The sequence below is a fragment of the Protopterus annectens genome, chromosome 5.part0 (genome assembly GCF_019279795.1).
Source record: "Protopterus annectens isolate FY-2018-M chromosome 5.part0, PAN1.0, whole genome shotgun sequence".
Classification (NCBI taxonomy): Eukaryota; Metazoa; Chordata; order Ceratodontiformes; family Protopteridae; genus Protopterus; species Protopterus annectens.
In genome coordinates, this window is record NC_056735.1 from 1846986756 (window position 1) to 1847003029 (window position 16274).

Sequence of the window (16274 nt, forward strand, 5' to 3'; positions counted from 1 at the left end):
TAGCGGAAGGTTTACACCACCGGGTGGCTACCCCTTTGGCACTAATTTGTCAACACACGCACACGTTACAACATTTTTTTTATTTTGAGGACTAGATATAACTGCAGTTTGTGGAAAGGCTGATAGATTCCACTCCAACCAGTAAAGAAACGTAGTTAAAAAACATAACTAGCACTACATTTATGATTGTAAACTGACGAAAAAATGCACATGGCTTCCGGAATTACACAAAAGACGTAAAAGCTAGCCAACCAATCAGTGTAATTGAATCAACCCTCGAGAAACGTACTTGTCTGTGGATCGTTTAGTAAGGTAGGACTATAGTGATAGGTAAAAGCAAGAACCAATAAGCCGTCACCACATAATAAATATGTAAATATTTCCGTCTGGTTGTGAGCTCTTTCTGCTGTATTTCAGAATGGAGGAGTGCGGTGTGTTTTTATTGGGGCTTATTAGGTAGGTAACTATGTCCCCAGTTTTTATAATCTAGTCACTTTTTAGCTTATGGAAGACTGATACGCTGTGCTTGTATTTTGCATGATAAACACTCCTCATCAGCAAGTAAAATTGTTATGCTTTAAGTTCGTAGTACTTATTGGTAAATCATGAATTGTGGCATTATTATTGTCTGGGATGCTGTACCTGTTCTCTGTAACTGAAACAGTTTCAGATATTAGCCGTTGTAAATTGCTGTGCAAATTTAGGCTTGGGAATACAATGATCTTTCACGTACTCTCGTTTACCCACAGTATTCCGTGTCATGGCTAGGAGCTGAGTTAATGTGCGGTTCCATATAGGGTTTCAGGGGAAAAACAAAACCCAATATAACCCGTAGTTGTGATAGAGAAGAATTGGGATAAGAGCAAGTGCAGTAGACTTAGTAAAATGTTGTCAGTGTAGAACTGTTAATAAGAAATTGAACTGTGGCTGCATAGCCGCATTTGGAACTACCTGTAGCAGATGCTCATAAGGTATAGCTGCTTATTGTTATTTTGTGTATTGATGATAAAAAATTACTTCACACATTGAAAACCAAGATGCGTTAAATGAATGTTATGTGGAAGACTGTCTTCTTCTTTCGGCTTTCCCCGATTAGGGATCGCCACAGCGGATCACCGTCTGCTCATGATTGGCAGTGGAGTTTTATGGTGTCGAGTTGCCAGCCCGGCACCCAACCTTCCACAGATGGCACACACATGCACGCACTCACACCTAGGGCCAATTTAGTGTGTCCAATCCACCTATAGCATATCTTTGGGATGTGGGAGGAAACTGGAGCACCTGGAGGAAACCCACGCGACCACAGGGAGGACATTCAGACTCTGCACAGAAGGCACCCCAGCTGAGGATCGAACCGGAGAACCTCTTGCTGTGAGGTGGCAACGATAACTGCTGCACCACCGTGGCTGCCCAGAAGACTGTATGGAAGTCAAACCCCTCTATTAGGTTTAGATATATGCATGTTGCATTATCCTAGGCATGAGCAAAAATATCATTTCCATAAGAAACCAGTTTAAACCTTGCCATTGCAGCCTATTTGGATCAGAAAGAATTGATCCCAAACAGGGTTTCCAAGTGTAACTTGAATAACAGTAATGATAAAAAGTATTTTTTTCTTAACACCATTATTAATCTAGGCTGTTGAGGAGAGAGACTCCTAATATGTTGTTTAGAGTAATTGTAGCTTTTTTAAGGCCTAGTTTTAAAGCTGAGAGGAGGTCTTAGTGAATACATACTTGAACGTCTATTGGTGCTCTTCTGCAAGCTTAGTGTGTCTAACCTGCCAGTTTATGACAGTTAGTATTCTAAGGTGCACTTTCCCTCTTCTAAATGCCAGCTTCCTCTTTTCCATTTGTACAACACTCTCTCTCTTTTTTAAGCCTAATTCGTTTTACTGTGTATAGAAACAACGTTCTATCCTGGGAACGTATTCCATTTGTCTGCCAGCCTGCAAGTGGAATTTCAATATCAAAATGAAGTGACTCCCTAACCCTTAAGTTTGGAACTTAAAACCTGACATATTCAGAAGCTAAGTGTAAGAAAATTTGTTGTCAGAGGCCTTCTCCATATTCAAGTGCCTCAGGAAATCTGGATTTGTTTGCCAACAAATAACCAAGAACCAACGAACCACAAACAGAAAATAAATGAAAACGAAGTCCAAGCCAAAACAAATTTATTACCAACAGCAAAACTTCATACACGGTTCACCAATTACCTAGGTTTCGTCCTAAGACTCGGACTTCATCAGAATGGTTGAACCAATATCAAAACACACTTAAATATGCAAGCAACCAATTAAACATATAATTGCATAAAACAATTAAGCCCAATCATTTGTAATTGCCAAAACCCTACAAAACCTTGGCTGTAATTACACATTAACACCAGTGTTACACTTCTATCCATATCACCAAGGTAAAAACGTAATAAAACCTATGTTAAAAAATATACATATATAGGTTATATAAAAAAAGTTAAAATGTAAACCAAAAAAAATGAGTATAAAAGGTATGAATGAATGAGAAATGTAATATGAAAAGTATATGTATACGTAGACGTAAATGTGTATGTATAAAATAAAATAAAACCAGATTCATAAGGAAATATTTAATATAAATGCTGTAAATAAAAAGTTGGATTTAGGAATTAAATTTAAAAATCAATAAATAAAAAATATATATGTGTCAATATATATATATATACTTATTGATTACCCAATGTAAATATAAATGTATAAAAGTAACATATCAATTTATATCTATCCCATAATGTTTTTCAACCTAAGTAAAGGCTTAATGGAACTATAATCATTGAGCCCAGGAAAATTGTGGGCATTCAACCTGAGCTGCCATTTTAATTCACACACGTCCAAATGTAAATCAGTGATCCTACCCTGTTGATCAATCATCACTTGTTGTAAAATACAAAATTTGAACGTGTGATCAGCATTACCCACGAAGTGTCTTGTAAGGGCATTAGTAGTTTTAATATGTTTAATGTCTAATAAGTGTTCCTTGATCCTATCCCTGAAATGCCTACATGTCTTGCCCACGTAAAAGGCATTATAATTCTGGCATTTGGCAAGGTAAACCACATTTCTAGTGTAGCAATCAAAATGACCTGAAATAGAAATAAAACAATTGTTAACCACTAACCTACTACCTACTACTACATACTACTATGTTTTGCTGTTGGTAATAAATTCGTTTTGGCTTGGACTTCGTTTTCATTTATTTTCAATCTGGATTTGTTTGCCTACACCCAGTATATGATGCAACTTCTTCTGGTAGTTGTATACTTCCATAAGGCATAAAGCCCACATGCTCTATTGAAACAAGACAGTGTAAGATTATTGTTGTTAGAGAAAGCTGTAGTTATCAAATCTGTTTTCATCAGAGCTTTGGAGATGTCATTTATCCATTTTGAGGTTTTCAGTAACGTTGTTCTATATCCTTAAATTAAGGAAAGTGCTTTTGTCTGATAACACATGAATAAGTAAGGTTCACCAATTACCCAGGTTTCGTCCCAAGACTCGGACTTCATCAGAATGGTTGAACCAATATCAAAACACACTTAAATATGCAAGCAACCAATTAAACATATAATTGCATAAAACAATTAAGCCCAATCAATTGTAATTGCCAAAACCCTACAAAACCTTGGCTGTAATTACACATTAACACCAGTGTTACACTTCTAGCCATATCACCAAGGTAAAAACGTAATAAAACCTATGATAAAAAAAATATATATTTAGGTTATATAAAAAAAGTTAAAATGTAAACCAAAAAAAAATGAGTATAAAAGGTATGAATGAATGAGAAATGTAATATGAAAAGTATATGTATACGTAGACGTAAAAGTGTATGTATAAAATAAAATAAAATAAAACCAGATTCATAAGGAGATATTTAATATAAATGCTGTAAATAAAAAGTTGGATTTAGGAATTAAATTTAAAAATCAATAAATAAAAAATATATATGTGTCAATATATATATATATATATATATATATATATATATATATATACTTATTGATTGCCCAGTGTAAATATAAATGTATAAAAGTAACATATCAATTTATATCTATCCCATAATGTTTTTCAACCTAAGTAAAGGCTTAATGGAACTATAATCATTGAGCCCAGGAAAATTGTGGGCATTCAACCTGAGCTGCCATTTTAATTCACACACGTCCAAATGTAAATCAGTGATCCTACCCTGTTGATCAATCATCACTTGTTGTAAAATACAAAATTTGAACGTGTGATCAGCATTACCCACTAAGTGTCTTGTAAGGGCATTAGTAGTTTTAATATGTTTAATGTCTAATAAGTGTTCCTTGATCCTATCCCTGAAATGCCAACACGTCTTGCCCACGTAAAAGGCAGTACAATTCTGGCATTTGGCAAGGTAAACCACATTTCTAGTGTAGCAATCAAAATGACCTGAAATAGAAATAAAACAATTGTTAACCACTAACCTACTACCTACTACTACATACTACTAAGTTTTGCTGTTGGTAATAAATTCGTTTTGGCTTGGACTTCGTTTTCATTTATTTTCAATCTGGATTTGTTTGCCTGCACCCAGTATTTGATGCAACTTCTTCTGGTAATTGTATACTTCCATAAGGCATAAAGCCCACATGCTCTTTTGAAACAAGACAGTGTAAGATTATTGTTGTTAGAGAAAGCTGTAGTTATCAAATCTGTTTTCATCAGAGCTTTGGAGATGTCATTTATCCATTTTGAGGTTTTCAGTAACGTTGTTCTATAACCTTAAATTAAGGAAAGTGCTTTTGTCTGATAACACATGAATAAGTAAGGTCAACAGGTAAAACATCACCTGAGCTGTGTGAACTTTCAGAAACTTGGTTCTCTGGACACAAGGATTTGGAGATTCTTCTTTTACAAGGAAACAGTTTTTGCTGCGGAAACAGCCATAATTCTACCAAGCGCCACCCTGAGCTGCTAATGCTCTGTGAACTGAATTGTAACCCTGAATTGTGGCAAGGTGCATCTTGCCAGGAAGATGTTAATCATTAGGTGGTTTGGTGAGAGGGTATCTAGAGAATAAACATTGCTATACTTATGCATGTGTAACACAGCAATATGTAACTGCTGAATCTCTGTAATCTTTTCCTGATAAACAAAATGTACCAGCCTGTCGGATACGTATTTTAGTTTTATTTGCCTGAGGGACTGCTAGGAGAATCCCTGTTCAACAAGTTTTGCCTTCTGATAAATGAACATAATAACTTCATTTGGAGTTTCAAAGCCACCTTTGTTTACTTCTTTCTTGTAGAATAAGCCTGAAATCTTATTAGCATTTGTGACGACCATGCCCTGGCCCAGCAATCAAGGAGCCTCAATCCTCACCGCTAACACCAGGGAGGTTGTCTCCTAGAAGAGAGGAAAGAATAACCGATACACACAGTAAAGTACAGTTTCCGTTAAGTGCACACAGAGATCACAGTCAGTCTGGGGCTGGTTGCTCCCTTGCTTACCAGGTCCCCAATAGGACTCCCCACTCGCACAGCTATAGGGTCCAGGTCTCAGCCTAGCTGGGCAAGCTAAAACCTCCAGTACCCTCTCTGTCCAGCCAGTGCTTCGTGTCCCTGCCAAGTAGCTGACACAACACACACACACTTTGAGATAAGTATTTATACAACTTCACAGACACTCCTGGGAAAGGCTGACACAGATTCTCCAGCTGTGCCCCTTTACCCAGACCATACAGTAGTAATCCCTGCCACCAACCAGCTACTAAAAGGCTCTTAAAAGGGTGTCCAATTATTACTGTGCAATATTATTATCCAATTGGTAATGTGACTATACAGTCTAACGCTTATTTTAGAGTGGCCTGTTACAATAACCTCTATAAATATGCAATGTACTCTAGAGCTCATCTCTACACAAACCAGCCACAGGTAACATTTTTTTTAAATATTTAATAATATATAGTTAAAACACAAGACAAAACTACTACACCACAGAGATATCTAAGAGTTCAAAGATCACACAGAAACTTAAAACAATACAGTAGGACAGGTCTGATTTCAAAGAAAAATACCTAATTAATCTTTACTAACTTTAACTATTCCTACAAGAAATCACAGTGCTAGAAACTTACATGTGAGCTTAGGCAGAGTGCTGAGTTAGATATCCAAGATCAAAATGCTTCCCATCTCTTGTGAGAAATAGTATTTATACATTACTAACAAACATGTCTCTAAGGCCCTCCCAAATTACATCATTTTTGACACTTAGTCTGGAGTTCTCAGGCCACAAACTGCATTATTTAGCAATGTAACACCTGCACAGAAACTTACAATATAAGTAATTTCACATGTATACTCTAACAGAAACCAGAGCAATAAAGCACATCCCGCATCTAAATTCTGGTCATAAACTTTTAAAACAATGGGCATGAAACCTTCATCCAGATGCACTGGAGCCGAATTCTAACATGAAAGGGTCACAACATGCTTCACTGGGCCAGTAGAGTGCAGTGTTGTCACATATTTTGCTGTTCCACATTTCACAGTATTCTTTTACACTCAACATGCCTGTATTTTTACATTTATTTACAAATGCCAGAGGTGTATATCAAATTCTATTTGACTAGGCTGGCAGCTTTCGCCCATCTCTCCCCAATTGTCACAGCATTTACCAGTTTAGTAATTATTTATACATTTTTATGGAATACTCTGTCTTACTGACAACTTCATAAATCCTTTCCAAGGCATGTGTTTTAATGTTGGAGTTTGACTGTTTACCTGCATTATATCGTGTGTAGTCTTGCATGTTATTTCATTGGAAGTTCAGGACGACTGAGTCATGCAACTGTTTGTACCTTGACAATTCTCACCCTAGACTATCCCTCCCTCCCTTCAAGAGGAGGATTATGCCAGCTATGCTTAGGGTGAATTTGCTCACATTTGAAGGAAAGTATAGTTGGGCAAGTACTGTTACCATAATGGTAGATGTTCATATTGATTACTGTTGCAGTATGCTAAGCTTTATGGGATGTTCTGCCAAGGATCGGCCTGCCTTTAAAGCTTTTGTAGACACCACTCTCACCCCGTAGCCGCTGACTGCTTCAGAATGTAGGAAATAGGAAAGAAAGGAAAATAGGAAAGAAAAGACAGCTATGGCCCCAAACCTCTGAGCATTCTTTCCTCAAAAGAAGGAATCATGATTTTATGTAATCAGTACCATGTCGTACCATATCGTAATGAAACTAAACGGTACACTGTCAAAAACAATGCAGAGACAAAGGGTGGAAGCAGCTACTGCAGTAGTGATTTACTCTCAACACACTACTGTAATGGTAATAGTAGTTACACAATTGTATATGCTCTTTGTTAGATCACTGCTGCAGTAGCATAATATATGTGGGATGATTACCAAAGCTTAGAGAGCATGGGAGGAGAAAGGTGGTTCAGAATCCAGCTTCCATTGAATAGCCCCATCAATGCTCTGTCTGGCTCTAGAGCAGAAAACCAGTTTGTAATGCCTGGTAAACTTTTGAAATGATGACCAAGTAGCTGCTTCTAGTAATTTACAAAATGCCATGGAAGTAGCCAAAGTCCAAGTCGAGTGTGCTTTGACTGTGCCTGGAAGTGATTTAATTGTTTTGGGAATAATAAAAGGTAATAGCTTTGGACAACTATCTTGAAATAGTCTGCTTGGATGTTGCTTGTCTCTTCTTTTTTCCTTCATAGGAAATAAACAGCTGATCAGTAATCCAGAAGGATTTGGTTCTACCGTTATAGCATCATGAACATCTAAAGTATCCTTCACCCACAGTTGTAGGGTCGGGGAAACAACATCTGGAGATTAATGGCCTAATTCACTGTATACTCTGACACCACTTTAAGCACAAAGGAGGGGTTAGTTCTCCAGGAAAACCTATTCCTATGAAAAATTAGATGGAATGTTTGGCTGTTAAGGCTTATAATGCTTGTAACTCTTACACATGTCTGGCAGAGGTCAGAGGAATTAACAGCACTATTTTCCAAGATAAAAACTTCAATTCTGCCTCTTGAGGCTCAAAATGAGACAACATTTTTTACTAGCACAAAATTAAGATCCCCTGCTTACTTAAGAGGTAGACACACATGCAAATCCCCTTTCAGAAATTAACAGATGGTAATGCAGAAAGTGAGAGATACAAGGATGGGCAAGTAGAAATGGCCTACAGGTGAATCTTAATTAAGAAATGTAAAGACCATCAGATAACTCACACAAATATTGAAGAATCAGAGGCATCTAGTTCTGTAGTGGCTCCTGGTTTTTAGAGTGGCACCAACTAGAAAGTCTTGTCCGCTTTCCCAAATACAGTTTTCTAGTAGCAGGTTCTTTAGCCTCTCGTAATACCTGCTGCACCTCCTTAGAAAAAAAGGTGCCTACAAGGAACCAACATTTTCCAAGAAAAGGAAGGAAGGCATAGAGGAACCTCCCTGACCATGGAAACAAAAATACACTCATCTTTCAGGCCTGAGTGCACAGGATCCTGGAACAGAATGTTTTCAACTGTCTGTTTTGGCTGGAGGCAAACAGATCTATTTGTGCAGCTTCCCACAGAAGGACCATTTGCCAGAAGAACCATTGGCTCAACATTCATTTATCTACCCTGGTTCTACTCAGCTTATCTACACAAAGTTCAGCTCTGATAGAATGTAAGTTGCCTAGAGGATTAAATTGTGCTGAATTGCTAGATCCTGGGCTACTGTAGCTAGTCTGTAGAGTGGGTACAATGTGGTTACTTTTTTATGTACCATATCTCTGTGGTAGTGTCTGCGATGACTAGCAAAGAACCTGGAACCCATAAGATGATTTAGGGATCAAGAAGTATGCCAAAGAACCATCATTTCTTTGATATTTGTGTTTCAATCTATTTCAAAGGCCATTAACATTTATTTTATTAGATACAGTGCCCCAAGCAAAGTCTGAGGAATCTGTTGTTACTGAGAAGTGGGCTGTGAGGCAAAAGGAAGACTTGAGTTGTGTCAAGTGATGCACCCACCAACATAGCTGCCTACTGCCCACTACAATATTTGCAGACAATTGTATTATTTTAATTCTTCTTCATTTGACTCTAAATCAGATTCTTTCTAATACTCATTAACAGCTTTTTTGAAATTTTATATCCTCATTCTGTATCATTCATCTGCATTAAAAAGTGCAGCTAAGTGTTTGGACATGTTTGACATCCCTTGCCCACTGTTCCATGAAGGGGATCTCCGTTACTAGTTTTATGCTGCTGAGCAGCTGTACTACCTGCGATTTAGAAAACACGCTGTGTGTATGATTTCACAGCCTACCATTTTTCTCCTTAAAGTTCCACCATATTCTGAGGATATACTTGTGGTAATAGCTACTTTGGCTAGTGTCCAGTAGAGGGCTGATACTGGTGTATGAAAGGGAGCAGGATAATGCTTGGTCCTTTGACAGCAATTTCAGGGAGGGGCTTCAGCTGTGATGGTCACTTTAGAAAAGTTACTTACCAGACGCTCAGGCGTTACCAAATCAGGGGAGTGGTACAGGCGTCATTAGTATGGTGAATTGTGTTGGATCTCCACATGCTATGGGAAGCTGAGTTAAGGCAACACCACTCCTCTTTTTAGAACTGTTCATTCTGCTACCAAATCTTTGTTTCTGATAGCACAGAAAATGTGTAGGCTACTTAATGATGCTTCTGTGTCATGTGGAGTTGGTGGTAGTATATGTCAAATCACATATATTATGAGGTCCAGCAGGGAGATGTTATGTGATGGAGTTATTCTGATCATCATGGGGTGCCATGTTATCTGCTGTGTCCCTGTGTGTACCAGGGTCCTAGACCTGTCTAGGTCTGTTAACATTTGCATAAGGATTACACACTTGCCTATTGCCTGAGATGAGGCTAATGTGACACAAGTATGAGAATGTAAGTTGTAACCACTGTTCTGGCATCTTACTGTACACCTAACACATGTCTGTGACATTTTCTCTTAGCTTGTGTTGAATGAGACATTAACCATGCTGCTTGCTTTAAGAGGCATGGAGACTAGTCCCCAGGCAGGGTTAATTATACTCAGTGATGCTGACTGCACTTTGAATGGTAATCTAAATAGGTGTTAAGAGGTGCAAAAGAGATACTACATCCTTTTAGAGATGGACACTCCTGCACCACCTCCACCTCCAGTACCCCCTGGTTAGAGGCTTACCTGGACGCATTTCAAGGTAATGCCTCCACACCTGATTCTCAGTCTCCCGCACCCAAAAGGCTAGACAGGTTCTAGAAAAGCTACCAAAAGGCTAGACAGGTTCTGCAAAGTTCCTGATGAACTTAAGTACCTATACAATAATCCTGTGGCCAGTCCTGGTGCTGTTTCCCTGGCCTCGGAATAGCCTCCCAAGCTGCTTCCCAGACTAATGTCCTTCACACTGATAAGGGCAGTCGAGCAATGGATGGGAGGCAGTAAAGTGAACACAGCCTCCATACTGGCTTTCAGAGCCATTAACTACTAAACTCAAATGACTAAATACTTAGTCTATGTGCTTCAGGCCTTGAATAAGGCCATCACAGAGCCTTAGACATCAGAATCTTAGCATATATAGACTTTAGTGGCCCTGGCTTCTCAAATACATAATATTGAATGCAGCTATGATGTTGGGGGTATGCTTCTGTCATCACGTGGCATACCTGTCTGCAAGGTCAGCTTATTCCTGAAATCTTCAAATCTAAACTTTTAGATTCTTCTCTGGATAACAACAGTCTGCTTGGCTCACAAGTCAGTATTTTCAAAACATTACAAGAACAAGGCAAAACAATGAAAGACTGACATTAGATTCTTTCCACATTTCATAGGAACCATAGAAATTATCCAGCAAAGTCTACTTCCTTTGTTAAGAGAGACTCAAGGCTGTCTCGTAATCCCTATATCCCTTGACCTAAAGGATGCCTATCTGCACATTCCCATTTATCTTTCTTGCAGAAAATTTCACAGGTTCTTTACTGGATAGTCACATTTTCAGTTTACTGCTTTGACCTTCAGTGTCTGTACAACTCCAAGTGTTTAGCTCTAGTGGTGTTCTTTTGCTGCACTTGGGGCATACAAATCTTCCTTTACATGGACAACTTTCTAATCTTGCACTGTCCAAGGACATCCTCCTCCAGCATTTTCATTACACTGTACATCTCCTGACACTTTTGGGATTCACCATCAATTTCAAAAAATATCAGCTGCATCCCACCCAGGACTTGACCTTTCTGGGCTGCAGACTGGACACTTCCACCATGCAGAACTTTATTCATCAGGAGAAAGTCACAATTTTAACTAGCTACTTCAGAACACTCTCCACTTAGACTTGCCGCATGGCAAGAGATCCTCAGGCTCAGGGGTTTATGGCTTTCACAGTTCCTGTGCTCCCTGTCGCCAGACTACATGTGAGAAAAACTACAATGGAAATTGGTGAAGTCCCAACACTCACACCCTCTCACTGCCCTCATTCCTACTCCAGCCCCACACAACCAAGTCCTGTTCAGACTCCTCAGATGGGGTGTGAGGGTCTTGGACAGCAGCCTACAAAGTTCAGAGGGAGTGGTCTGCCCACCTAGTAAAAGAACATGTCAACCTAAAAGAAATGACGGCACTTCAGAGATGTGAGAAGGTCTGCACAGGCAGCAGGAGTCAGGCAGTACGCTGGTGTTTAGAGACAACACCACAGTGATGTGGTACATAAGCAGGGAGGCACAAGATCCTATCCCCTGTGCAGGCTGGTGCAAGAGGTCTAACACTTTGCTTTCCACCTGTATCTTACACTCACTGCAATATATATTCACTCTCGGGAGAACATTGCTAGTAGACTGTTTAAGCAGAGATATGGAAGGCCCTCACGAATGGTCTTCAAACAAGAAGGTCTTCACAGCTATGATGCTTCAGTGGGGAACATCACAGGCAGAGCATTCTCTTCCACAGAACATCAACAGATTCCTATTTTCTGCACCAGGAACCCATCTTCACTAGCCTGTAAGATGGATGCCTTCTTCCAGTGAGCAGGGAAGTTCCTCTATGCATACCATGTTCAAAGTCCAGGAAGAGTCTACAAAACATCTGCTTCTGACCAAGACAGCATTGGTTCCTCTTCTGTTTCATCTGCCAAAGGGAAATTTCTGGAGAATCCCTGTGCAACTAGGCCTTATCACTTAACAGAAAGGGCAGCTCCTCCATCTCAATTTGACCTCCTTCAGTCTCACTGTGTGGATGATAGGATTTTAATTCCTAAAAAGACATGCTTTCTCTGAAGAGGTGGTTCAGGTTTTACAAGAAGCCAGGAAACCCAATACTGGGAAATCATGCATGGCTAAGTTGAACTTGGTGCCTTCAACACAAACTGCAATCCATTTTGTCAGACATTCACACAGTACTTCAATATCTCTGTAAACTACTAGCATATTGTTCCATTAATGCCACTTATCTACTGTCAGTGCATGTTTACCTGTGGTCAGCCCCCTATATACAGGAAATGCTTCAACCTTTTCTTGAGAGGAGGTTTGTGCCTTTAAACCCCCAAGAAAGCCTATTACTCCACCATGGGACATCACTTTGTGATGGAAAAAAATTACCTTACCCCTGTTTGAGCTAGCAGCTTCTGCTATCCGCAAATTCTGCATGTGGAAAACCATGCTTTTCTTGGACCTCACCTCAGTTTGCAGAGTTTCTGAATTTCATATTCTTGTGCCTTAGGGCCAATCCTTCTTACATGCCTAAAGTAGTTAATGAGTTGACCTTCAACCAGGCCATCAACCCATCAGCTTTCTTTCCCAATATTCAAAACAGGAGAGAATTAATATTACACTCTAGACATTTGTAGCCAATTGAGGTTTTATCTGGATAACACTAAGGCTATCAACTGTTTGTCTCATTCAAGTACTCCCAAGTTGGGACAACCAGTTTCTAAACAAACTATTGCATCCTGGATTTCAAAGACGATTTCTTTTTGATATTCACACCATGGTAAGACTTTGCCATTTCGCCAAAAGCACATTCCACATGGGCTTTGGCTTCATCTGGTGCCTTCTACAAGTGTAGCTTGTGCTACCCTGCCATGGGATATTATAGCAAACTGCATATTGCTTCAGCATAAGCTTTTTTTTTTTTTTTTTTTTGATATGCAGTAATATGTGAAGTAAGATTTTTAGCTCTCAAGAGATTCATGCAAGGGGATGTGCCTCTACCCTGTCTGTTCTGCTTTGTGCTTCTGTGTGGTTGTCTGGCAGTTGGCACATAGAATTAAGGCTGCGAGCTGTAGCTCTGTGGTACAGGGTTTGATTCCCTCAGTCCTCATTTGCTTACTCTGTGAACTTGAGCAAGTCACCTAATGAGACATTGCTTCCTAGTCGTCCCTGAAAAGGGACTTGTGTGTCCAATGGGCGTACCTGGTTAACAAATAGTTATTGCTATTGTAATAATGTTATTACTGTTTACTCCACTGATGTATCTGCTTACACATTTGCTGTACTGCTTGCATATTTGCAGTGTTCAATGGAACGCAGCTGCCATTCGAAAAGCTGTCTCCATGTAGATATTCAATTATTCTATGCACTGTTGTTCGCTGCCATGAAGGTGTAGAAGACTTATATGGAGGTGCAGCATAACTCTGAATTCCAGATTAACTATCCAGATTGGATATTCAGTGCTGGAGCTTTGTCATTCTTAAAGCTTGCGCATTATTTTTTCATTCAGTTAGATGGGTATAATTGAATGAATTGCATGTTGATGAAATGTGATACGTAAATATAGTGTAATTCCAATGCGCTTGCATGCATCAGTGATAATACTTTTGGTAGTAAAGACTGAGTAGTAAATTTGAACCAAAGGAGCTCAAGGCAGTCCAAACTGTCCCAACAAGGAGCCACACACAGTGTAGAAAAAGACTTGTATTGCACTAGATATTAAGTGCTTTCATTCCTGCTATCGGGACTTTATCAGGATTTAACCATATAAACTGCAGCATTTATACCAAAGAGTGGCAAAAACGTGACTATAAATAAATCAATCACAAAATACATAAATTAGCAAATTAAGCTAATAGAGCATCTAAAAGGAACATTAAAAAATATTAAATATAATACGACCCTAACTACAGCGTGTCCTTTTTAATACATAAATCAGTAGAAAATACCTAAAACTATAGATAAAAATATTGATATTGATGTGGAATATGTGGTAAACTTCAACTTGGCTGCTTGCAATTTAAGGACACTGTTGAGTGACAGCATCTCATTTAAACCTGGAGATAAACTTGCTGTTAATCTCAACTGCCATACCAGTTCTCGATTATTCTTATCTTTGCTACCATGCCCCACCACACACTTGGCCAAACTTGCTCGAATACAAAAAATAAAAAAGCCTTGTTTTGGGGCATGAAAGCTTATGTTATAGAGGGCACTGTTTACATTGCATGTGCTAATGTTGTAGTAGTGTTCAGACATATGTTTTCTAAAGGTGCTGTCAGTTTAGCAAACTTAAAATTGGTGGCAAAAATCACAAAAAGCTAAGTATACAACTGTAGGGGAATTACAGTTGCAGGTTTGATACAGTTTGAGCTTGAACAACCAACTTTTTAAGTTTTAGGGTTTCTGCTACATGTATATATTTACAAAAAGAGCAGGAACCGCATTTTATCATGCCTTTAACAGGCCTAGTGTTTTCACCATTTGTACCTGAAGCTGATTCTAGTCTTTTGAACACAAATTTAGGATAGTCATCCAATATTCTTCAATACGTCATGATCTGTAGTCCTCTAATTATTAGTTAATATCTGCTTATTATCCTTACTTATTGGGCTGAATTTAATTAACCTAGTTCATTCAAAATTTGTGGGCTCAACAGACTTTTTTCTTCTTCTATATTTTGGAAAACACTCCCTAACAAAGGAAAAAATTGTTTAAAATGTTTTTGGCAAACTTCATCTTTGATGTCATTCAACATCTAAAGTGGGTAACTACGATCCACAAACATATCAATCAAATTACCAAGTTCTACCAAGAACTGGTCATCATCCAATACAATTATAGTACCATCTGGCCTTTTACCAGGCATTTTTTTGTGTAAAAGGGTGGTTGCTGGTATAATGTACAAATGTGCTATAATAGATGGGTTTACTGTATAGTAATAAACTAAAGCTGCATTTATCAGTGTCCTTCACTTGGGTGATATCTGTGTAGATAGTGAATAGATAAAAGCAAAACTTAAAGATACAGTAGAAGAATTATTGTTTAAAATGTTTTTGGCAAACTTCATCCTTGATGTCATTCAACATCTAAAGTGGGTAACTATGATCCACAAACATATCAATCAAATTACCAAGTTCTACCAAGAACTGGTCATCATCCAATACAATTATAGTACCATCTGGCCTTTTACCAGGCATTTGTTTGTGTAAAAGGGTGGTTGCTGGTATAATGTACAAATGTGCTTTAATAGATGGGTTTACTGTATAGTAATAAACTAAAGCTGCATTTATCAGTGTCCTTCACTTGGGTGATATCTGTGTAGATAGTGAATAGATAAAAGCAAAACTTAAAGATACAGTAGAAGAATTTAGAAATCCAGTTCATTTTTTCCAACTCTTCCGTACCTCCTTGCCAAGTTATAAAAATGGTGTCCAAGTAGTGTAAATAGGTGACGACAAATTGCATATATTCAGAACTAAACACAAAGTTCTGTTCCCAGTGCCAAAGGATAATATTGGCATACAGGGAGGCAAATGTCAGCCCCATTGCCACACCTGAAATCTGTTTGATGTATTCACCTTCATAATACAAAACGTTAAGTAATACCAATTCATAAATCTGCCTAGTATGTTTACAGATATGGTGTGTAGGTTCTCATACCCTACACAGGCTTCTTTGAACCACTCCAAGCCTGTAGGCTGAGGTATGCAAGAAAATAGATCAACCACATCTACTGATACTAAGAACCAGTCATCATTGTACATATCATGCTGAATATGATGTAAAAAGTCACAAGTCACCCAAAATATATGGAAATTGAGAAAAATTCTTCAAATTCCCATCTATAAATAGAGCTAGGGGGTGGGTCTTAGACCCTACCTCTGAAACTATAGGATGTAGGGGTGGATCATTAACGCTCTTGTGGACCTTGGGGATGCCAAATATAGCAGGAATCGCCTTTTGGTCAACCACAAGAAACGTGTACAAATTATTACTAGTGGCATCCTGATCAAATAGATGCAAGGATATAAATTTTGCCTA

At 38.5% G+C, this 16274-nt stretch overlaps 1 protein-coding gene across 1 annotated transcript in view; it reads left to right on the plus strand.

Annotated features, from left to right (window-relative positions):
- The first annotated feature begins 360 nt into the window (after window positions 1-360).
- ALG11 (ALG11 alpha-1,2-mannosyltransferase) overlaps window positions 361-16274 on the plus strand; it is a 180858-nt gene continuing 164944 nt past the window's right edge. The window contains exon 1 of the mRNA XM_044071672.1: window positions 361-456. Coding sequence (XP_043927607.1) covers window positions 419-456 — 38 coding nt within the window. The 5' untranslated portion in view covers window positions 361-418. The remainder of the gene's footprint in view (window positions 457-16274) is intronic.